The 25,235-nt window shown below is 38.5% G+C and overlaps 1 protein-coding gene across 4 annotated transcripts in view; it reads right to left on the bottom strand.

The window, feature by feature from the left end:
• VGLL3 (vestigial like family member 3) overlaps window positions 1-19,709 on the bottom strand; it is a 58,903-nt gene extending 39,194 nt beyond the window's left edge. Inside the window, exons 1-2 of one of the 4 annotated variants that reach the window (XM_027552096.1) lie at window positions 18,935-19,170; window positions 7,042-7,327 (exon numbers count right to left, since the gene is read on the bottom strand). In XM_027552096.1, the coding sequence (XP_027407897.1) occupies window positions 7,042-7,303 (262 nt within the window). In that variant the 5' untranslated portion in view covers window positions 7,304-7,327; window positions 18,935-19,170. Of the gene's footprint in view, window positions 1-7,041; window positions 7,328-18,934; window positions 19,171-19,259 lie in introns of those variants that run through there. The other 3 variants (XM_027552015.1, XM_027552150.1, XM_027551940.1) reach the window with 3 other exon arrangements.
• Window positions 19,710-25,235: the final 5,526 nt, after the last annotated feature.

Consider the following 25,235-nt stretch of genomic DNA (forward strand, 5'->3'; position numbering starts at 1 on the left):
ACCAGAATCCCATAATAACAGCTGAACTCAACCCACAGGTGTGTGCCAGAGATAGAGTTTCCTTATTAATATCTCCCGTTAAAATGTCAAAAGCACAGAGAGTATATGCCATTTTCCTGGATGCTTTCCTTTTGTTTCTTTCATTCATGTCCATGGACCTAATATATGGTACAGATGTTTACACATTTTGGATATGCATGAAGAAATATAAATAATGAAAAAATTCCTTACAAAAATATTATCCTATTTATTACATATTGTATTGTGATTAGTGAACATGTTATCATTGAAAGTAGAAGTCTGTTCTAAAAAACACACCCCATAAAGGCTGAACAAAGCTTTAGAATGTGCCAGGGAAAAATCAAATTAGAAGCAACTTTAGTACTTTGCCAGTCAGTGTGTCTCCTGAGATTAACATAAAGTTTGCAGAGATCAATGCAGTGTTTTGAAAAAATAATGTTGCATTCTACAAATAAATGAAAAGATATTGAATTGAAAATATGTTTATAGGCAAGTCTACATTTCAAAATCACTATCTGGTATCTTGATTGTTTAAAAAGAAATTCTTGATACAAAGAAACAGATGATATTCTTTGTTTCATGCCTGGGAATCAGTACGCTTATTTCATATGTATGTAAATTTTTTTCATTACATGACTCTTTGCTTACAAGTATTTAATCACAGCCACATTTTTTGGATGAAAAAGCTTATGAAAAACTGCACACAGTATTTCCACGCAATATTACTTTTCAGCAATTCAGAACTATGTGATATTAACACTCTATGGTGACTTTGGGCTCAATGACAGTATTTGGATGACGTTCACACTGAGTCTAACGCGTACAAAATGTCTAGATATACTTTGGTTCAGTTTGCATTTGGGATTAGAAAATACACACAAACATACATACCCTATTTCTAAACAACAAAAAGGAAAAAAAATAAATTGTCTAATAAACCTACCCAATGCATACCCAGTAATCTCACTGGTGTGATTTTTAACAGAAATATGTCTGAGAGACATAAAAGAGCTTAACATGGTACTTTTCAATTTCACAGTAGCTGGGATATGTTTTACATTAACATTCAGTTTCTCTGAAAAAAATCTAAAGGTAAATATTTTATGCAAGAGAAAATTAAACAATTTAAAAAAATATTTTATTAATTTTGGGAAAAAAAGAAAGTAAAAGTATTAGCCCTTCAGTCATGTCCGACTCTTTGTGACCCCATGGACTGGGGACCGCCAGACTCCTCTGTCCATAGCATTCTCCATGCAAGATTACTGGAGTGAACAGCCATTCCCTTCTCCAGGGGATCTACACAACCGAGGGATCGAACCCAGGTCTCTGGCATTGCAGACAGATTCTTTATTGTCTGAGCCACCAAAAATGAAGACTATATTAAAATGAAAAATGGGTTTCTAAGATCTTAAAAGGTCAGGAAGCAACAGTTAGAACTGGACATGGAACAACAGACTGGTTCCAAATAGGAAAAGGAGTATGTCAAGGCTGTATATTGTCACCCTGCTTATTTAACTTATATGCAGAGTACATCATGAGAAATGCTGGGCTGGAGGAAGCAGAAGCTGGAATGAAGATTGCCAGGAGAAATATCAATAACCTCAGATATGCAGATGACACCACCCTTATGGCAGCAAGTGAAGAGGAACTAAAAAGCCTTTTGACGAAAGTGAAAGAGGAGAGTGAAAAAGTTGGCTTAAAGCTCAACATTCAGAAAACTAAGATCATTGCATCTGGTCCCATCACTTCATGGCAAATAGATGGGGAAACAGTGGAAACAGTGTCAGACTTTATTTTTCTGGGCTCCAAAATCACTGCAGATGGTGACTGCAGCCATGAAATTAAAAGACGCTTACTCCTTGGAAGGAAAGTTATGACCAACCTAGATAGCATATTCAAAAGCAGAGACATTACTTTGCCAACAAAGGTCCGTCTAGTCAAGACTATGGTTTTTCCAGTGGTCATGTATGGATGTGAGAGTTGGACTGTGAAGAAAGCTGAGCACTGAAGAATTGATGCTTTTGAACTGTAGTGTTGGAGAAGACTCTTGAGAGTCCCTTGGACTGCAAGGAGATCCAACCAGTCCATTCTAAAGGAGATCAGTCCTGGGTGTTCATTGGAAGGACTGATGTTGAAGCTGAAACTCCAATACTTTGATCACCTGATGCAAAGAGTTGACTCATTGGAAAAGACTCTGATGCTGGGAGGGATTGGGGGCAGGAGGAGAAGGGGATGACAGAGGACGAGATGGCTGGATGGCATCACCAACTTGATGGACATGAGTTTGAGTAAACTTGGGGAGTTGGTGACGGACAGGGAGGCCTGGCATGCTGTGATTCATGGGGTCACAAAGACTTGGACACTACTGAGCGACTGAACTGAACTGAAGATCTTAAAAATTTCCAGAAAACATATGCTTTGAGTTAATACTGACTGAAAACATCCATGCTAAAAGATAATATTTACCTTTTTAATTAACCTTAGTGAAAAGCAATGTTTCTCCATTCTCAGTCTACAATTTTCTTCCTCTTGTTCTACTTTCTATAAAAATAAATTTTGTGGTCAGAGGTGAACTGATATGTGTTCCAGTGTTACCTGTCACTCAGTAATTAAGCATTACTATTATGTACAAAGATTGAACTCCACTTATTTTGTTCTAGAGTTGCTTAAAATAGTCCTTGTGACTCTAAAATGAGAATTTCATGGGGTGCTATCAGATGCCCATAATCCCTGAAGGCAAGTAACTGAGATAAACCAGGCCTCAATTTTCTCCAAAGTGTTTATTTTAAACTTCCCCACAGTAATCACTTCCAATGGCCTCCTGGAGAGGCTGCTCAACTCTCTCCTTCCCTGTGTCAGCTGACCCAAGAGACAGGCCCTCCTTCCCCTTCTTTATTTTTGCTCTCTGAGTTTAGTGCTCATTTTGAGAGATCTTTCTTATGAGAACGTTGCTCCAAGAAGATACTGTGTAGATCAATTATGCAGAATATATTTACTTTGCAATCATAAAAAGAAAAAATAATATCAAGTTTACCATTCAGCATAGTTTTTAAGTCAGTGATCTATTTGGCTATGTCTTGACTTAACTACTCCCTTTTCCTACACACACAAACACACACATACACACTTTCTGTAATAAAACTTAAGCACTGAAATCAGGGAATAGATATATTTGAAGTTGATGTTTCTATTTGGATGGGATGAGACAATCAGATTCATTAGGTTTTCTTAACTGAGAAGCCCTATATAATCCATTAGAAGATATAGTGGGAGAAGAGGTAGTTCATGTGATGTTGTGCCTAATAAAGGACAAATATTTCCTTTGGAAAGGACAGGAAAAGTCACAAAACATCTAGAGAGGACTTTCCTAAGTCCATCAAGATACAAGCTCAAAGTATGACCACGATTCCATCATTAGCTGACACTCTATCACTTGCCTGAAGATTTACTGTGGAAATATATTCGGCAATCAAACACAATTCAATTTTAAATTCCTTTGAAGCACTACAGCACTTGTGCAGCACTGTAAAAAAAAAACCTCATGCCATAAATTAGACCCTTTAATTTAATACAGCTGGTCAACAGCTCCTCATAAAGTATTACTGCCATGGCCATCAAAATTGTCAATAGCCTTCCGTATCTAGTATGTTCAAGACACTGTGCTTTTTGTCAGGAATACAAACTTCCAGAAAACAATGTTTCTGAATAAAGACAGAAGGTTGGTTTTCTGTGTGCCAAATGAGTGAAAACTTACTTAAGAGAGAAAAGTCATCTGACCTTCAGTTAATGCCTTGCATCAAGCCCTATGCTAAATTATTCATATATATCATCAAAAAATCTTTACAACAACAATAGGAGATGAGTAATAATACACACATATTATAGTTGAAGCTACTCTCAGAGATACTTTGAGCATCGAGGATAACATTGCCACCAAGCAATAATAAGGTCCAATTTTGAACCCCAAACAAACATAATCCAACCAAAGACAGCATTATGCAAACTGGTGTTGCTTTGGCAGTTAATGTTTGAAGCAACTCTCTTCACCAGATATGGGAATCCCTATTACATTTTTCTATAACATAGTCACCAAATTCTTAATTTTATGTTGGAAATTTCCTATGAATCTTATTCAACTTATGTACACTTAACTAAAAACACCAATTCACAACTATGACAAAGTTTTATTTATAATTGGATAGTAAGTAATACATTTGAAATCACAACTTCATGGAGAAACACAACAATCCCTTAATTCAAGTCCCTTATTTTATAAATAAAACTGTACCCAAAGATTTCTTACAACTTATTACTATAAATTCTCTATTAAGGACTTTTTTGTTTTCTTATCCTGGGTACATAGTATGAATTTGGTTCATTTAATTTAATCACTTGATCATTCAATTTATATTCCATATTTTTCATATAGAAGTGCATTATCCTGAGTATTGGGGAAATGATGTGAGATAACTAAACAGGACACATATAGTCTTAGCTGAAGAGGGAGAGATGAAGATTGAAAAGCATGCTATGCTTGCCTGTGCTATTCTGATAAACTAACTTACAAAGCTCTAAAAATTCTGGTCTCTACCTACACCTTTTCCTTTCACTCCACTTACACCAGCATTTTGACTTCTCATTGAACATTCAAGTTCAGTCCTTCCTCAGATCCTTTGCACTGTCTTCAGTAATCTTCCTCTAGACATCTGTGTGATGAGAAGCACTCTTATTTACTTTGGGTATGTACTGAAATAAAAATCTTAGACCATCTATTGTCACCCTAAATAAAACAAGGTAAAACAATACCTTGCATCTCAATATATTGATATATTTACTTCTGTCTCTTCTACTAGAAAGCTTCATGAGTGTACAAGCTTAGACTCTCCTGTCCACTGATATATTCCCACTACCTAGAACATAGCAGGACCTTAATAAATATCTGCTGCATAAGTCAATGTCAATGAATGAAACAGGAGACAGATTTGTAGGCCAAATTCAAGATAACGCCAAGAAAATTCTAATAATACTAAAAACACTACCATTATCCACCCTTTCGATGCTAAAATTTGACATCTTTCTAAAGGTCCTCTCCATTAAGTCAGGCAGATTATGGGAAAACAATGAATTGTAGCATTGTTACATTTACGCAACACTTCACTTAAAACTACTCTGGTTATGATACTTTAGACAATCACTCTTACATCTATTTGTAATTTGGAACTTTCATTCCTATATTCCAAGTTCAGTGGTCACTGGGCTGCATATGTCAGTATGCTAAAAGAATTAGGCATTGCATTTTCCCCTGGAGAAGGGAATGGCATCCCACTCCAGTATTCTTGCCTGGAGAATTTCATGGACAGAGGAACCTGGCAGACTATAGTCCACGGGGTTGCATAAAGTCAGACACAACTGAGTGACTGACAGTTTCACTCACTTTCCCAGGACTGGCTGTCATGATAGCATTTATTATTGATATATCAAACACTTTATTAAAGCCAGCTAGGTCACTGAACTTTTCCTAATTTCACCCTCCATGGTTTTAAAAAGTATTCACAATGTGCTATCTAATAGGACATCATTGGTTCTATTAGCATCTTAGTGTTCGAATGACTAAGTTTCTTTGGTAAGTCCATAGTTATTAATCAAGTAAGCAATATGCTTCCCAATTCACCTATGTTGAGGTCTAGGTCACTTGAGTGTGGATTCCACCTTCCTCTTTAGAGTCTCTGTGTATATTAACATTTTCATATTTACTAGAAGGAAGGAGAAAAGAAGGGAGGGATGGTGAAAGGATAGAATGAGGGGAAGAGGAGGAAAGGGAAGGAAAAGCAGGCAGACAGGCAAGTACGAACCCTTCTACTGATGCTGAGAAGGAAGCGGCCACACATCACCTCTCACCCGCCCCTAACACAGGTGTCCAGCCTTTCCTCATCACAGGATAGCCTGGGGCACTTGTTACAGTAACTCCCAGAGCCTCCTTCTGGACCCTCTGTCTGATTCAAAGGTCTGAGTTAGGAGGTGGCAATCTGTGATTTTCACAGCACTAGATCTACAACTATCAAACCTGAGCCTGCACCTGAATCCCTGGGAGGGCCGGTTAAAACATAGGTTACTCTACCTCTGAGTTGCTGATTCAGTGGGTCTGGGGCTTAGCCCAAGAATTTGCATATCTAACAAGTTCCCTTGCGACGCTCATGTTCCCAGTCCTGGAGACCACACTTTGAGAACCATTTCACTAGATTCTTCTTGGAACCAGGTGAGTTCAGAAGAAAAGTTCATAATGCATTTCTCTAAAAGGATCATTGGAATGATGGATTGTTTTTTCTCTAATGTTGTAATTATCTCAATTAAGTTGTCACCCGATCATTTTCTGTGAGTCAGAAATAAGATTTGAACACACTTCTGTGACCTCTATGGAGAGGGAAATAAAGGAGAAGAAGCCCAATCTATTGCTTTGCTTTACTGAGGTTAAAAAAAAAAAAAGCAGAAATCAGGCAGATACAGTCACTGATATCTGTTTTGTACACTACAAAGAGTTAACATCACAACAGAGTGGGACAGAGTAAGCCATCAAGCAAACACAGAAGGCTTTCAAAGTCTGTATTCCTGGGGCAGACTCAGATCTCTGCTATGTCACCACATAGCACCTAGTGGAATGAGCAAGAGCTAATTTTTAAACGCTGATCCAGGCACGCCCATTATTTAGAGATCCAAATTGGGCCATCGGGGCTTAAGGAATGGTGCTTCGCAGCTCAGTCCTGCCACTATAAACTCAGGCCGGTTGCATCACTACTTTCCATGAGGAATTTAAGGGGTGTGACTGCATCCTTTCCAACCCTGCATTCCACATGTGACAAAACTGATCCAGCTGTTTGTCTGAAAGAAATTCCTTGCTGTCCTTAAAAATTAAAAAGCGAGTGGATATCCGTCCTCCAGGGGCAGGTCTCCAGCTGGAACCTGGTACAGACGGTTGCGAAACACAGCCAGTGGCCTGGAGAGCATCTGCTCTGGAATTCTTACCTCGCCATAAGGGGGTTAGCCCCATCTTGCTTTTTGAAATGGCAGATTCTTGATGAAGGGTGCTGGCTTGGCCCAAAGCTCTTGAGAAGTGTTCATCCACTACTGACCCAATGTCTCCCTGGAAATAAGTGAAAAGGACACAGCGAGAGTTAAGGTACTCCATCTCGGCAGGCTGGTCTTTCTCCTCCTCCTCCTCATCCTCCTCCTCCTCCTCCTCCTCCTCTTGTTTGCTGGGAAGGGTGACTTCCAGAGAGTCCTGCATCTTGCTGTATACCGCTAACTTCTTCTGGGATGGAATAAACAAAACACAGTATCAAAGACAGTTTGTAAAAAAAATTTAAAAAGCATTAACTAGTTAACTGTTCACTTAAAAAAAAAAAAAGACTCTAAATATTAACATATGTTCGCAAACTGATTCTTCTTCATTTGCTTTACTCCATCTCCCCCACCCCCTTCCCCAAACCGGCTTTCGGCTTCCCACCCTGAAAAAAAGACGGTTATTTCAGATTTGGTGGGGAAAAAAATGTCCTTTATCCCATGGCATATTCTCAGACTGTGAAAGGCAGTTGTGTGTGTTTTTTTGTTTTTTTTTTTAACCTAGATATACCAAAAGAAGGAATTTTTAAAAAAGAAAGTGACAGATCCCTTCCACTTTTGTTCCCATTTTCTATTTTAAAGATTTAATGTACAGCAACATTATAGTTCAGGATGGGGAGGAATAGAGAAGGAGGCCTCACTGCCTGGGGGAGGGGTGGAGAAGAAAAGAGCTTTTCATAAATGAAATACACTAAAATAAAAACAGGAATGTAGCATCTTATAAAAGGATTTGGCAGATGTGCTGAACTCATTTCTCAAAAATCAAACTAAAATGACAAAATAAGCCTGTGTGAAGATCCATTTTGCATGGAACATATTTTTTAGATGTTCCACTTACCACCATTATCATAAAAGGAGGGGAAAAAGGTATTATGATGACTTACTGAAAATAATACAAGTACTAGCAATGGCTACTATGGCTTTCAAAGTGAAAAACACTTGATAATTTTAAAATATTTTCAAAATAACATAATCATAGCTATAGACATAGTTTATATTATGACTGACACTCATATTTATTACCCCATTTAATCTTTATAATCCTACAACAAACATTGTTATTATTGTTTTATTATTTTTTTTATTTTATTGTTATTGTTACTATTTTGACCTTGCAAAAGGTCACAGAATGTACAAGTGTGGGCCCAGAATGAATACAAAAAATATACAGATGTACACGTGCGTGTGCACGTGTGTCAGAGGAGGGCAGGGAAGGATATGTAGTGTGGAAAAAAATCACCAAAATGTTATGTTTTGTATTCTTTTTCTGGGTGGTAGGCTTGTAGTTGTTATTTTCTTATTCCTGCTTTCCAATATTTCCAAATATTTTCCATCAAGTACCTATCGCTTTTATAATCAACAATTTTACTATATATATAAAAAGATAATGCTACAAAATTATAAAATTCATTATTTTAATGACAAAATGAGCATCCTACCATCTGTATACCTACAAAACCTGACCATTTGTTATACCATTGTTCTTATTTCAGAGAAAAATGGATGCTGGAAAGTGAATGTGAGTAGATAAGAAGTGAATCATTCTAGAATATCAGTAAGCATAGATTGTCAAATGTTATCGAAACACATAACCCAGACTCTTAATGTTTCTAATGGTAACTACTAGCTTCAAAATCTATAGCCACAGATTATAAACGTATCATTCAAAAAACTGAACCTTTTCCCTAGCAATGAATATGTTGTTCTTATGTGAGGTAGGCTCTGAAATGTTCAGGCACATTACAAGCTGTTGGTTATTATTTAGGGCTATTATATATACGTGTGTGTGTGTGTGTATACCTACATATTCATACATACATACATATATATTCCTTTTTATTTAAAATTTGTTTCAGTAGGGTTATCGATTCATGATGAATAGAAAATTCATTCCCTGTGAGTGAACATGCCTTGCTGATTAATAAGTGATTGGTAATGACTGAGTGGTTACAAAATTCTTACAATCTATTTTGCATAGATTTGAACATGTTTATGTTTAACTTCAATAATAAAAACACCATAGTAACATGTTATATATAAAATGAGAATATTGAACTAACTGACCTCTAAAGTTACTCCTGACTATAAATTCCATTATGAAGTTAAACGAATAGTATAATTTCTTGATGGCACTCTCTATTCACACGTGCATTTACCGAAGTTATACGGTTTTAAGCAAATGCACACACTCTGCCGAATTCTCAGGCATGTTAGAAAGAAGCACTGTTTTTATATGGGGAAAAAAATTAAAACTACTACAGAGTGGCTTCACTGCCACAAGTGTTCAGTATTATCCATTAAATCGCTTTCTTCCTCTCTGTTAACGTTCAGCACAGAATCAGTTTGTGAGAGTCAGGCTTTGCATCTCCTTGTTTCATTTGTTTAACATTTATTCTTTAAATGAAAGAATGGCTGGCTATGTTAATTATCCAAAGAAAGGCAAGTGTTTATTTTATCCCAATTAGCAACTGACATTTAAATAAAATAAGTTATATGTGAAAGACTTAACTGCAAATCAAATACAAATGTAGCTTCCATTTGTATGCAAATATAACATAGTATTATGATCAATAATGATGATAATAAAATATCTTAATTTTTACATTGCTGGCAGTTGAATTTAAACTATACATTTTCAGTCTAGTAAAGATTGCACAATTTTCTAACTGCTATATAATTTCATGCTATTCTTTTTTGCCCAATTGTTAAGTGATTGGATACAAATAAACTAATCTAAAATTTACACATTTTTCACTATGAAATGGGAAAAGATAAGCAAAATCTTCCATTGTATCAAAATACCTTTTATCTGTCAATTCTCTGTCAATGGATGCATTGATTCTCTATAATCTTTATATTTCCTATATATAATATACATATATATATATGGTTTTATATAAATATATATTGGAATATTCCTTTCAAATACACACAATACTACATAAATATCTATATTATATGCTTTTATTTAAATACACTTGGATAATTGTAAAATAATTATTTTTTCTCTCTCCTAGCTTTTTGGGGCAGATCTTCTACTAATTAAATGAATTTGCTGGAGACTATCAAACAAATAGAATAGAAAAGGAGCCTATGATTTATTGACCAATGGACAAGACATAAAGCATATTTATTGTCACTTCTTTCACTTTTTTTGAGATAGAGTTGTATAAATTTTCACTAATTTTAGTGAACCAATTAAATATTTACATTTACAACACAAGCACATTTATGACCTCACCATCAACATCACTGGTTAAAATAAGAATTCTAAAGTATCTGATTAGCCAGATAGCTTCCTAAAATGCCAACACTGAACTTACACACATTTCTTGAACATTAAGTGTGATCATGAGGAAAATGGGAACACAAAATTAAAACAGCAATTGATTCACATGCTGACATTCACACCTTTCTAATCTTCCTTCCCATTGATTCTTAAGCCCTGACTACCTTCTGTTATCTGTTCTTCTGTGACTATAAATCAATTCTTTGCCTTCAAAAACAAAAAAATCTAAGTATGTTACTTATATACGCTGTTGGCATATTCTATATTTACTTGGTGTATGCTCCTTGGAATGAAACTTCCCTAGCATGATCTTTGTTCTTGAAAAGAATATACAAAATTCAAACCGTTGAAAATAAATCTCAAATCATCAGAACCTAGATAGATTTCCTGAATCCAGGCTGAAAGGCAATGTGGTTCATATTTTTCTTAAAATGCACTATCACTCCCTAAAAATAGCCCAGTCTGTCAGAAGTATTCATGCTTTTCTTACTAGACACTTAAGAATTGTTAACAAAAATAAGTCATCAGAAGGAATTTCAAAGACTACAAGTTGGCTTATTGAATGTACCCCTCATGGCAGAATAATAACAAGTTTTCTTCAGGTAAAATAACCCTCAGTTAGATGAAACAATGACTGAGCTAACAGCCACAAAGTTAGAATTAACTTTGAAAGACTTGAAAGCAGCAGTGTGAAGGAAGTCTGGCTAGGCAGTGCAAACCATACCAAACCACCTCACAGACTGCCATCAGGCACAACAGAGACAAACTCACACAGGAATGTGCCGGAGAAAGGATTTGTCTGACAAGAGAAAGGCTTCCATGTCAGGAGCCAAATACCACTAAGTCCCCAAGGCTTAAGCCTACAAATGCCAAATGATTACTGTGCGTATGTGGAAACTTTTTCCTAAGGAAACAAAAATATTTTAATGAATCACTGAATATTTGGAAATAACTTAAAAAAAAAATCTCTACTGACTTTCTTCTCTAAGGCAATGATTCTCTCATCCTGACAGACATGGTTAGGGCCTATAAGAAAGGACCACTAGCCTCTAGTCAATGTTTCAAAACTATAAATCCCATAAAGTAGTGCATTTCTCTTTGATCATATTTTTCTGAATTTACTTGAATAACAGATTTTTAAATCTATCTCAGAGAGACTTGATGTTTTGGCCCTTAGTCTATGTGGAGGAGGGGGAATCAGGTGGAGGGAGGTCAGGATAAGGATCAGGATAAGGAAGATAGTTCACAGAACTTTGATGTATTTTGTTTCACTAACTCTCACCGGTGCACAAATATTCAGTCTAAATAATTATTCTCAATTTATATATGCAAAAGCTGATTTATTTGGCCAGCATCTAACTAGTAAATGGCAGGGATGGGATTAGAACTTATTTCTATCTGACTAGAAAGCATCTGCCAAGAAAACAGATTAAAGAAAATGAGCCTCTATATAATATTTAATTGAATAAACAAACAGAAGCCCACAGGCAGCATGGTATCATATGCTAAGAAAAGTCAAAAGTTAGTTATAACATTTAAAAATTAGGAATGCAAATGTATCAAAATATGATTATTAAATAAAGCATTGTTTTTCAAAATATATGTATACCTAGAGGAACCTGCCCTTCTATATCTAGAAATATGTTGTCCCCTTAGCAAGTTAGAAACAAAATAAAGTTTTTCTGAAAATACTATTTTGGAAATATGAGCAGAGTCAATTTACAACATACATTCATACCTCAAGATTTGTTTGCTAGCTTTGTGTGTTTGTTTTTATTTTTCTTAACAGTGGGAGAAGCAAACCAAAAATAACACTGGCTCTTTATGAGCACACTTGCTGCTCAATGATTCTGGTCATTATCAAAAAATCAAACCCACCCCCTTAAAGGATGAACATTTTCCAGTTTTGAAGATGTTCAAAAAAATGTGCCACAGGCTGAGAGAGAATTTCAAAATTTGCATTCCCAAAATGTTTTAAGCAATGATCACATCATGAGGGTATGTGTTCTCTCTCAAACAGACTGCTTTGAATGAAACAACATTTCTGACATATAAATTTCTGGTATGTTTATATAATCCCATTACTAGATTTAGGGTATGATTTCACTTTTAAAAATTTATCTATTGTTCATGGAATTGTCAGTTAATTCCTACTTTGTGTCAGTCATTGTGCAAAGACTTGGAGCCACAAAAATGATAGTCAAAGCATTTGAGAGAGGGTTGTAAGGAAAATGATAAAGAGAACTTGAGGGTTTATCTACCTGGCTAATTGTCTAATTTCTCCAAGTAGCTAATATTCAAAAATTTTTATATGAGAAAATAAGACAGTAACACTGGGTAAATTACTAATTGCTTTTCTTGCTTCTAAGGAAGCCCAGATGGGAAGGGAACACAGCAGAAAGAAGAACTGGAATGGTTAAGGAGATTTGACCACAACTAGTCCATAAATCTGGGTAAAGAACCAAAACCTCTGGCCCTGAACTTCCTCTTCTGAAAATGAGGAATTTTGACTTGATTATCTCAGAGAGCTTGTACAATTCTCTATCCTAATAAGCAACATGCTGGAGCTCTAGACAAATTCACACTTAATTTTGTTTCGTACATTGGCTGCCTCTTCTGATTTTTCAGGATACTGGCCAAAAAAAACCTACAGATCAGTGAAGACTAATTCTTTTGCAGACGTAGGTCATCTAGCTCAATTCCTAGGAATTAGTTTGGGTAATTCCTTTAGCTGTCTTCACAGGAACTGGAAAGGAGGCATCCTTCGAATCCTCTCACCCTACCCACTAAGGACAAGTGTTTCGGCACACTAAAATAATACAGTTTTAAGAGAAAAGGACACCTGTTCACTTCAGGCCTTTCTTCCTTTCCTTTTTTTTTTTTTTTCTTCTTTACTAAAGTAGGAGACAAGTGAAAAATAGTTCAGTTACCCTAGTTTAGATCATACTTGTAAATTACTAGCATAAATCTGATATCTGCTGAAATATCTATAAATATGGCATTTATGACTTACTTCTAGCAGCAAATGTTTGTATCTAATGGTTCAAGGCATTCTTAGGGTCTTCCTAAATGAATAGCTGAAGTAGAAAACCAGCTGCTGAAAGAGGTGCTTTTTGAAAGATTCAGTGCAAAGTTTTGACCAAAATTACTTTCTTCACTGGTCTCTGCCAGAGTCGGGAAACTTAAGTATTAGAGAGCTTTGTTTCTTGAATGAAAATGTTTTTCCTAGAGATAATACCATAAATTGTTATATATTACTAGATTTATCAGTTTTGAGATTTCTTTTTAAAGCCAACTGGAAATACAGCCTATGAGAATGAGATTCAATTTAAGTGTCCAGGTTTTAGAACAGCAGTCACTTAACTTCTCAAATTCACTTTAGAATGTGACTTAAGCATTCCAAACATAATATTTTTTGTTTTGTTTTTGTTTTTTAATTTATTTATTTTTAATTGAAGGATAATGGCTTTACAATATTGTGTTGGTTTATGCCATACATCAATGTGAATCAGCCCGTAGGTATACATTTTTGTCCCCTCCTCCAAGAACCTCCCTCCCACCTCCCACCTCCCACGCCATCACAGAGCCTGGGTCTTAGTTCCCTGAGTCATACAGCAGATTCCCACTGGCTATTTTACATATGGTGGTGTACACGTTTCCATGGTACTATCTCCATTCATTCCACCCTCTCCTTCCCCACTCCCTGTGACGGCACGTCTGTTCTCTATGTCTGCATCTCCATTGTTGCCCTGCAAATAGATTCATCAGTACCATCTTTCTAGATTCCATATATATGCTTTAATATACAATATTTGTTTTTCTCTTTCTGCCTTCACTCTGTATAATAGCTGAGCATAATATTTTTAGTCTTACTGAAAACCCCCTTTGCACAGAAAGATATAAGATAGAAATGTACATATTGCCAAACTGGGTCAGCACAACATCTCTTCTGTAGTTGCGAAAAGAGGTACCATGAAGGATCATTCTACCTCCTGATCACCCTCATTCCCTTTATCATCTCCTGGTCTTCTCCAACTCTGTGAGATGTGAGCCTCTACCAAGCACTAGGTAAAGAAGGACTTCCATGCATTGAGAGAAAATATCCTTAACTTAAATTTCCACAGAATGCTTCCTTGTCCTGGCATTTGGTTTTCTGGTGAATGAAGCCTTACTGCATGTGAATTTATGGCTTTCCAGCCTGCCTGTACTATCGGTATTGTAATCTCCATTTTGGTTGATTGCCAGAGACAACAGTTCAGTTTAGTTAGTTTAAAGTTTAATTTTCCTTCTGGCTTTGAATTTTCTGGCTAGAAAGTTATTGGGAGCATAAAGCTCTGAGGCACTTGAAACTTCTCAGTCTCTACAGTCAAGTTATTTTGTGTAGTATGGAATCAGAGAGGCTGTTCTTTCTCAAAGAAGTCCTGTATGAACTCTTACAAATCCACTTAAGTCCTTGCTTACAGTTGCAAGAAAATTAGATCCTCCCACTTAAATAAGAGGCCTGTGTATTGAAACTATTTAGAATGTAATTATATGCTTTTCTCTTAATGAATCTAAACTTATGTTGGAATAGCAATGATATATAAGGTACCTAAAGCTGACTGTTAATACCACTTCCTGAATATTATTTTCAAATAAATACATGTTCATTTGCTAACTGATATTCTGCTTCATCAACAAAGGATGCAACATGGATAGCAAAAGTCATTAGCATTATACAAATGCTGCAAAAGGACTTCGGAATGCCTAAACTAAAAACGTACACTACCAAGGACTTGGAAAGAATTTCAAGCCCCAAGGCCAAAGAATCTACTGCGTATTAATCTTCTTTATCAAAAAGTTGATTTGGAGCACTAAAGACAAAAATAAGTCTATTGCACAATAGCAAGAAAAAAAAAGACAGGGGACCACATGGTATGGTGGAAAGATGCTATCCTAGGGAGCAGGGCATCCAGTGGTCCTAATTTTGTCACCCATTAGCTTTGAAATCTTTAGTCAGGTATTTCAGCCCTATAAACATGCATTTCTCCATCTGGAAAAGGAGGGGTTGAAGTGTGTGTTTTCCAGGGTTTTTTCTCCTAACAAACAGAATCTCGGAAAGATTTTTATGACCTAACCAAAGTGGCAGAGGCCAGAGAAAGAGCTTGAAAAATCCCTTACAAACTTAGAACTGGAGTTCTGCCTCCCAAGACTTTTAATTCTCTTAAGTGGAAGCATGCATGTATAGTCACCCAGCTGTCACCCTGGAAGAGGGGAGATTAAATATACTCATATATGAAGCCCAAAGTGTGACTGTTAAAAACCCTTATGCACAATTAGTGAACAAGGGCTATTCTCCTCTGTTTTCACTGCCTCGTCTATGAACTACCCAGTTCTGAAAGCTCTGCTTTAAGTATCTCCCTAATGTTAACATTATGAAAGAATGGGGGGAGAGGGAGGGAGATTTTAGACAACCGCAGATTGCCCGCATTTAAGATGAGGAATCCAGTGTATGAAGGGAATTTATGATTTCACATTATTTCCCTCAATTTTTCCTGACACGTATCTTGAGTTTTTGTTTTTTATTTTTTTCCATTTTTCCTACTGTCACTACTAGGATGGAAGTACATTCCTTTCTGTACATGTTCTGCAGGGTCATCATGCCTTTGGATCATGTGCTGAGAGACGGGGTCAAGAGTTCTCCTGAGGAGATAGTAGGGGCTGATACTTTCGAGCTAGGAAGAAATGGTGGGCACAGGGACCAGAGAGCTTAGCAGCCCTCAACAAATCCTGGCTCTAGAAACCACGCTAAAATGTATTCACAGCCATGCAGTTTCTAGGAAGTAACGTCAAGGACTATAAAATTGACTCTACAGGTATATTTACATAAGGTGCTAACCTATTACCCACCAACAATGTATAGTATGTTCAAATAAAAAAAATAAAACTTAAGATTTCAAACATACTCTGTGCTGTTAGGGGAAAAGCTGAGAGTACATGCGTCTGGAGTATGAAGTTCTACTATTTCAAAAAGAATTTTCTGCTATATAATCATACATTAAAAGGAAAATATACTTAAGTTTAAAATCCAGTGTAACAAACCATTATGGCATAATAATTTACAAGGACTTCAGAGCTACATGGCTTTGAGGGAAAAATCACAAAGATACACTACGATAATTGAATATACAGAAGTTACAGCAAAACTTTAATGCTATCTTTTCTAACCTTTTCTAAATGATGTTTAAACTTTGTCACTCTATCACTTTTTCTGCTTCTTGGCCTCAACAAATCAATTTTTTTAATGTAGTAGGGCTTGTAGCTCTTATTTTTGTCTTTCATGCAAGATGCTACTAGGGGTCACTTTCCATGTGCAGAGAAAACAATCTTCATGGATAATAATGATAAAAACTTATGGAATGCAAAAACAACCAAAATATGTATTCTCAGATGACTATGTTGAGGACAAGTCAATATTAGTCCCACTTCACCCACACACCACAGAGTCTAAAAATGTTGTCAGCTTGATAACAATTTCCTGATTTAATCCTTTTTCAAACAGAAAATATAGGTCATCAAAATAAACTCCTGACAGTAAAAGAACAGGAGTTACACTACTATCTTTTATTTTGCTAGCCAGTTATAGTCAGATAGTTTCTTTACTCCACAAAACAAAATAATCTCAAACAAGCCAATGCAGTAAAAGCAACATAAAAATTTCAAGCACACTTCTCAACAAAGTTCTTAAGCTCAACTCAGCCTAATGCCTACTTAAACAATATCTACAGAAGCCCAAAGGGTAGCAGAAATTACTATTTACTAATATATGATACTCATCAAGGTAGACATTTCAAGTGAAAAAGAAAGCTTATTTTTTGATTTGTTGATGGTCTTAGCAAAAGAATGCAATTTGGGAACTGGGTTCCGGGGCTACTGCAAAAGTTAGATAAGACATCGGAGTCATTTTTTATTAAAAACTATATTTCATGATTAGTTATTTACAATTTTTCTGGTACCAAACTTTATTTTCTAGCTCAAAAAATTATTCCAATTCTAACCCTCACTAAATATTCATATTTTAATGCAACTATTTCCACAACTCTAGAAAATAAAATCTTACTCAAAAGTAATCTGCTAAAGTTACTTTTGATGGGGAAAAATACCTTTATGAATGCTTAGTAAAGTTTGAGTTTATTGCTCATCTATGTTCCAATTGATAACTGAAGGCCTCTACAGTGTCTGCAGTGGAAGAAAGGAAAGAAGAGGGTGGTTCATCTGAAACAGAGTGTTCATAAAACACACAAAACAGATATCCAATGTCTCTCTGCATCCCTTGCCTGACTTGGATTTAAATGGTTTTCTCCATTACCTATATCTTTTATATTAAAGCCAAAGAATGTAAACAAAGAGCCTAACCAAAATGTTTTAACCTATTACCCTTGACCACAAATTACAAAGCTTTCCCATTCCCCTCCCTAAAAGTAATCTTGCTTTTAAATGCTGAAGCTGATGAATATTAAAAAAAAAAAAAAAAAAAGCCACGGAGTGAGGCTCCTTCCTCTTTTGCCCTAGTTGTCCTGGTTAAGCTCATACTGTTCACCAGATGAATCTAGAGTATGTACCCTTCCAGAATCAGCTGAATTTCAGTCCCTAAATTATAAACAGAAGTTATCATTTCTTTCCAAAGAGTAGCACAATAAATCTAGTAAAGAGACAGAAGTAGAGGAAATATTTTAAATGACCAGGTTAATTAAAGAGCCAAACCCTAAAGACCACAATAAAACACAGGGTTTTTAAGAAACTAAAAAACAAACAAAAAAAAAATCAATAAACACTGTGGATGTTATTATTAAAAGCGCACCTAGATCCCTGATAGGTATCTCCACCTCAGAGTATATAAATAGCATTTTTTTAAGTCTCACCAAACCAACCCAGCCTAACTCCCAGAGTCTGAGGACCCTACTTTGGTACACCCTGGCCACGTGCTCACGTATGTGCTTTATGTAGGCTGACTAACCCTTGACACTCTGTGACATCCAGAAAGGAACATCCAGAGATACCAAGTGCTAAATTCCCCAGAACCCTATTCTCCCTTCTAAAGGAACGCTATCATCTCCCTAGTTCCTGAACCCTTCTTATCTAACAGCATTCAGTCACTCTTGGCATGGTGGAGATCCAGCATCCAGTGATCCAAGGTTACTTCTTGGCTTGGGAAAGGAGAGGGTTCTGTCCAATAGACTGAACCATAGCACCTCTGTGCTTTGATGGAATTAAAAATAGATGAGGGATTTGGGGATCAATACTTGCCCCCTAAGTCACAGTATGGGAGAAGACAGACTTTACAGAGAACTTCTAATATAATTTGACGAATATCACGCTAGACCCAAGTTCCACCAAAAAAGTCCCAGAACAGACATTCCGTGGGCTCACTATCCGGATAGCCTTCCCTGTGTCAGTGACACATTTCATCCTCTTAATCAAGAAAACCCTAGTACACTCCACCTTTTCAAAGGAAACAAGATTACTCACATATTCTTAAAACAGGTTCCCTTGGTGAGCTTCAAAGAACTGAGCCCTAAGAGCTAGGGTGGCTATGACCACAGCTCACTGAAGCCCCCAGCCAGGTAACTTCTCACTTGGAATCCCCACCCGTCGGCCACCTGGCTGCTCGTCCTTCCCGAAACTCTGCTCTGCTCTTCTCTTCCGATGGCTTTCTGTTCAAGGGCGCTCCCGCAACTCTCAGAGCATCCTCCGCGCCACCCATCCCAGAGGGACGTCGTCGCGGGAGCCCCAGACCGATACTCTCCGTGCCCCTCGCCCCCGCCCCCGGCAGGCTGCCCGGTCGGTGACTCACCTGCTGGCCAGGTTGGGGCGCCGGGTGGTAACAGGCTGTGGGGCAGGTTGCAGCTGCCACGGGGTTGGGCAGATACTGGGGCGCTCCATACGGCTGGGGGTGATACATCACCTCCGCACAACTCATGGCAGCCGGGGCAGCGGCGGCCCCGGGGCTGCGGCCGCGGCTTTATGAGCTGGAGCGACGGGCTCCGCCGCCGCCTCTGTCGCAGCTCCAGCTGCTACTGCGGCCAAGACGGGTCCTCGGCGGCCGCGGGCTCCGCGCGCCGCTCGGGCTCGGGAGGAGTTGGCAGTTAGCGGGGGCCCATGCGCGGGCACCCTCATCTTCAGCCCCTCTGGGTGTCCCCTGGCCTGCGCTTATATAGCGACTCGGGGACGCAGTGGCCCGCCGCGCGGCGGGGACATGACAGTGCGGGGTTCTGGCGCCCACCGCCGCGCCAGCCGCTGCGGAGCGCCGGCCGGGGTTGGGCAGACCTGGGGAGCCGGGCTCTGGTTTGCATATACACAATGCACGCCCGGGGCTCGTCCTATCACCGGCGCTCCCGGCTGGGCGAGGACCAGGAGGCGGGGGCAATGGGAGGGAGCTGGCCGGGAAGGAGAGGGAGCGCTCTCCTCTCCGGGTCTGACGCGGAGCTCGGCGAAGTTCCTCCAACTCGGCCGGTGGCGGGCCGGTCGCCCAGCAGGGGGACCCCGGGGAGGACCGGCCGCGGATTGGAGCGAAGTTGGAAGCCCTCTCCGCCTCCCGGCAGTGGGGTGATGGTGGGAGGGAATGGTATGCGAGAGGCTCCACGCCCTTACAAAAGCTCCGCGGATTCCCAGCCCATCTCCTGTCACCTGGCCGCCGGGGCGAGGGCTTCCCAGCACCGAGATTTTACAGGGAACACCAACGTAGAGGCCGAGGCTAAATGAAGGCCAAGTGTACTGAGAGGTAAAACAAAGCAGGCGCAAAATGAAGTGGGATTAGCTCCTACATTAAATATAACCATAAGTGCTAACTTCCTTGCAAGAGCGCACATGCCAAGAATGCAGCCCGGTTCTCTACAATCTCCGCTTTAAGTTTACACCTTCACGGTATGACCTCCTGTGGGATGTCAACCTCTTCTGGCCTTTTCAACCTGGTTTCCATAAAATAACAAACAGTGACACGCGATTAAACCTACATCCAGCTGTTGTTTAAAGATTTATTTGCAAGTGGTTTACAATCTTCTCCAATATAATTGTATTTCAATATAATCAAGTAAAGTAGAAAAGAATTATACTTACTTTGTAAAGAAGCAAAGTCTCTGACCGAGTATATCCCTCCCTCTATATGTAACACAGAACAATCTCTTTTTGTTTGCAGGAACTAGCCTTTGAGAAGTTAATCTGGATGTCAACTGTACTGATGTTCCGGACAGATGTGGCCCCCTAAAATTCCCATGCTGAAGCCTAACGCCCAATGAGACTGTATTTGGAGACACAGTCTATCAGGAGGTAATTAAGGTTAATAAAGGTCATGAACACAAGGTCCTAATCTAGGATTGATGTGTTTATAAGAAGAGAAAGAGATACCAGAGGGCTGTCTGCTTTGGCAGGCTTGTAACACCTAGTGAGAAGCAAGTCAGGATAAGAAGCCTCACCAGAAACTAACTCTGAGGGTACTTTAATCTTAAATTTTTAGCCTCCAAAACTGTAACAAAATAATTTCTATGTTTAAGCCACACAGTCTGTGATGTTTTGTTATGGAGGCCCTAGCAGACTAATACACATGTATAGTACTAACATACTGTTTACATTATTAATTTTTATAATATTATAAATATAAATGTGTGTATGGTTATATATAACTAGCCAGACACACAAATATATAAACACATGTACCCTCACACATGCCCTCCCTCATACACTCAAATATACAAACTGTAGTGACTGGATAGGAACTGTTAGCTACTCATAGTAGCTCCTATTCACTTGCTCATTCTCTGATTACTTGAAAATTAAGAATATATTTATTAAGGGCTTTCATCACTTAGACATTGTGCTTTCTGTAACAGAGGATATATTCCTATCAGTTGTTGTTCTTCAGTTGCCTAGTCATGTCTGACTCTTTGCAGCCCCATGGACTGCAGCACGCCAGGTCCCTGTCCCTCACCATCTCCAGGAGTTTGCCCAAGTTCATGTCCATTGCATCAGTGATACCAACCAAACATCTCATCCTCTGTCCCCTTCTTCTTCTTCTGCCTTCAATCTTTCCCAGCATCAGGGTCTTTTCCAATGAATCAGCTGTTGACATCAGGTGACTGAAAGATTGGAGCTTGAGCATCAGTCCATCCAGTGAGTATTCAGGGCTGATTTCCTTTAAGATTGTCTGGTTTGATCTGCCTGCTGTCCAAGGGACTCTCAAGAGTCTTCTCCAGCACCACAGTTCAAAAACACCAATTCTTTGGTGCTCTGCCTTCTTTATGGTCTACCTTTCACAATCATATGTGACTAGTTGAAAGACTATATGGACCTTGATCAGCAAAGTGATGTCTTTCCTTTTTAACATACTGTCCAGGTTTGTCATAGCTTTCCTGCCAATAAGCAATCATCTTCTAGTATCATGGCTGCTGTCACCATCTGCAGTGATTTTAGAGCCCAAGGAAATCTGTCACTGCTTCCACCTTTCCCCTTTCTATTTTCCATGAAATATAAGGTCCCTATAGTCAATACTATGGTCTTTCCAGTAGTCACGTATGGATGTGAGAGTTAGATCATAAAGAAGGCTGAACACCAAAGAAGTAATCCTTTTGAACTGTGTTGTTGGAGAAGACTCTTGAGAGTTCCTTGGACTGCAAGGAGATCAAACCAGTCAATCCCAAAGGAAATCTATCCTGAATATTCATTGGAAGGACTGATGCTGAAGCTGAAGCTCCAATACTTTGGCCACCTGATGCAAAGAGCCAACTCACTGGAAAAGACCCTGATGCTGGGAAAGATTGAAGGAAGGAGGAGAAGGGACAACAGAAGGGGACAACAGAAGATGAGATGGTTGGATGGCATCACCTACTCAATGATATGAATTTGTACAATCTCTGGGAGACAGTGAAGGACAGAAGCCTGATGGGATGCAGTCCATGGGGGTTGCAAAGACTTGGACATGACTGAGTGACTGAAAAACAGAAACAATTTGCCATGAGGTGATGGGGCTGGATGTCATGATCTCAGTTTTTTTTTAATGTTTAGTGTTAAGACAGCTTTTTCACTCTCCTTCTTCACCTTCATCAACAGGTTCTTTGGCGTCATCCACATATCTGAGGCTGTTGGCAATATTTCTCTTGGCAATCTTGATTCTAGCTTATAAGTGTTCTAGCCAGGCCTTTCTCATGATGTGGTCTGTGTATAAGTTAGATAAATAGGGTGGCAATAAGTAAGACATATACAAATTTATTTAAAATACTTATTACTGCTTTTTCTCAAGTTGAAAACCACTGGTCATACCAATCTTCTCTGTTTCAAATTTCATCTTTTCAGTCCAGATGGCTCCATACAGATCTTCTGTAGGACCTCAGTCATAATAGCACTAATATTGTCCCCATAGCCCTGACCTGATCTTCCTCTTTTGATCTCCATTTCAGGTATTGAAACTCCCATCCTAGTTGCTGAGCTGGAAATCTGGGTATCATCCAACATCACAGCCTCCACATATGGTCTTGGAGTCCATTTCATCCCCATTTATACCTTTCTACTGACTCTCTCCCCTAATCTCTTTATCTCTGCTGCTATGATTCTTAGTTCACTGGGAGATCTCTCACCCAGAATCCTGCAAGAGGCACCTACCTGATTTCCAGGCCCCAGGTTCAAATCTCTTCTGATCCATTTGTCCATTCTCTTCCGTTCCAGTCACTGCAAATCCAACAAAGTAATGATGCTTGCCCTTCTTTTTAAAAAAATTTCCCCAGTAGCTCTTGACAGTCTGCAGTCCCAACTGTTTAACATTCAGATTTTGGCTCTTACCTATGTCACCATCTCCTGCAACTGTCCATTCAGCCATCTGAATTGAGACCTCCCTTTCTAGGAAGAAGTATAGTCACTTAACACTTCTAACTTTATCTTCAGATAATATATCTAAAACTGATTATTTTGTACAATTATATGTGTGCTATGTCTCCTCCACTAGAGTATTGCTGAATCATATATATCTTGTATATCTAACATTTAGGAGGTTTTCAGGTTCTATTTGTTGACTTAGAAAATAAAGGCAGAACTAGCTCGAACATGTTCATGCTCCAATTTCTGCATCTTCCTTGTGTCCCGTAGAGCCTCTGTTTAGTATGTTGCAAATATTTAATGTATGACTAAGACGTAGTTCTTGGACACTAATGTCATAGGCTCAAAAGTCTGGAGGTGTTTGGCAAAATTTTCTATAATGCAATATATATGTTTTGGTGCCTTTCTTCCTCCCTATCCTGCACTGATAGAAGAAAATGAAGATAAATTATGCCCAGACAGAGAGGTAGGATAATTCCTATTAAGGAAAGCTAAGTTGGAGTCCTTGTAGGAGAGAAGATATGTCTGACTTCCCCTAGGTAGAAGTTTAGGGTTTTAGAATAGAAAAGAATAAAAAAGATCACCTAGTTTACAACATCTTTTAAAGATAAGCAAACAAGTGATCTAAAGCAAGAGAATTCCAGAAAAGCATCTACTTGTGCTTCATTGACTATGCTAAAGCTTTTGTGTGGATCACAACAAACTGTGGAAAATTCTTCAAGAGATGGAAATACCAAACCACCTTACCTGCCTCTTGAGAAACCTGTATGCAGGACAAGAAGCAACAGTTAGAACCAGACATGGAACAACAGACTGGTTCAAAATTGGGAAAGGAGTGCATCAAGACTGTATATTGTCATCCTGCTTATTTAACTTATATGCAGAGTACATCATGCAAAATGCTGGACTAGGTGTAGCACAAGCTGGAATCAAGATTGCTGGGAGAAATATCAATAATCTCAGATATGCAGAGGACCCCATCCTTATGGCAGAAAGCAAAGAAAAACTAAAAAGCCTCTTGATGAAAGTGAAAGAGGAGAGTGAAAATGCTGGTTTAAAACCTAATATTCAAAGAAAGATTCTGTCATCTAGTCACTTCACTTCATGGTAAATAGATGGGGAAACAGTGAGAGACTTTATTTTCTTGGGCTCCAAAATCACTGCAGATGATGACTGCAGTCATGACATTAAAAGATACTTGCGTCTTGGAAGAAAAGCTATGACCAACCTAGACAGCATATTAAAAAGCAGAGACATTACTTTGCCAACAAAGGTCCATCTAGCCAAAGCTATGGTTTTTCCAGTAGGCATGTATGGGTATGACAGTTGGACCACAAAGAAGGCTGAATGCCAAAGAATTGATATTTCTGAACTGTGATGTTGGAAACGACTATTGAGAGTCCCTTGGACTGCAAAGAGATCAAACCAGTCAATCCTAAAGGAAATCCATCCTGAATATTCATCAGAAGGACTGATGCTAATCTGAAATTCTAATTCTTTGGCTACCTGATGGGAAGAGCCTCCTCATTAGAAAAGACCCTGATGCTGGGAAAGATTGAAGGCAGATAGAAGAGGGGGACAGAGGATGAGATGGCTGGATGGCATCACCTACTCAATGGACATGAGTTTGAGCAAGCTCTGAGAGATGGTGAAGGACAGGGAAGCCTGATGTGCTGCAGTCCATGGGGTCACAAAGAGTGACAGGAAATGGAGGCAGAACTAAAATCAAAGTGTCCCAGTCTCTGGACTCTTAGTTCAGTTTTCTACCACCCACAATAATATATATAAACAAACACATGCACGCACACACACACATGCATATATATATATATATATTTACATGCACACATATATATGTGGGTGTGCATACGTGTACATATTCATTAGTGCATATAAGCAGAGGTTCTAGATGAGATCATCTTTTGGTGAACCTAGAGTTGTGAAAAAGGAGTGGGTTGGGGGGAATGTA

This window comes from Bos indicus x Bos taurus, chromosome 1, assembly GCF_003369695.1.
Source record: "Bos indicus x Bos taurus breed Angus x Brahman F1 hybrid chromosome 1, Bos_hybrid_MaternalHap_v2.0, whole genome shotgun sequence".
NCBI lineage: Eukaryota > Metazoa > Chordata > Mammalia > Artiodactyla > Bovidae > Bos > Bos indicus x Bos taurus.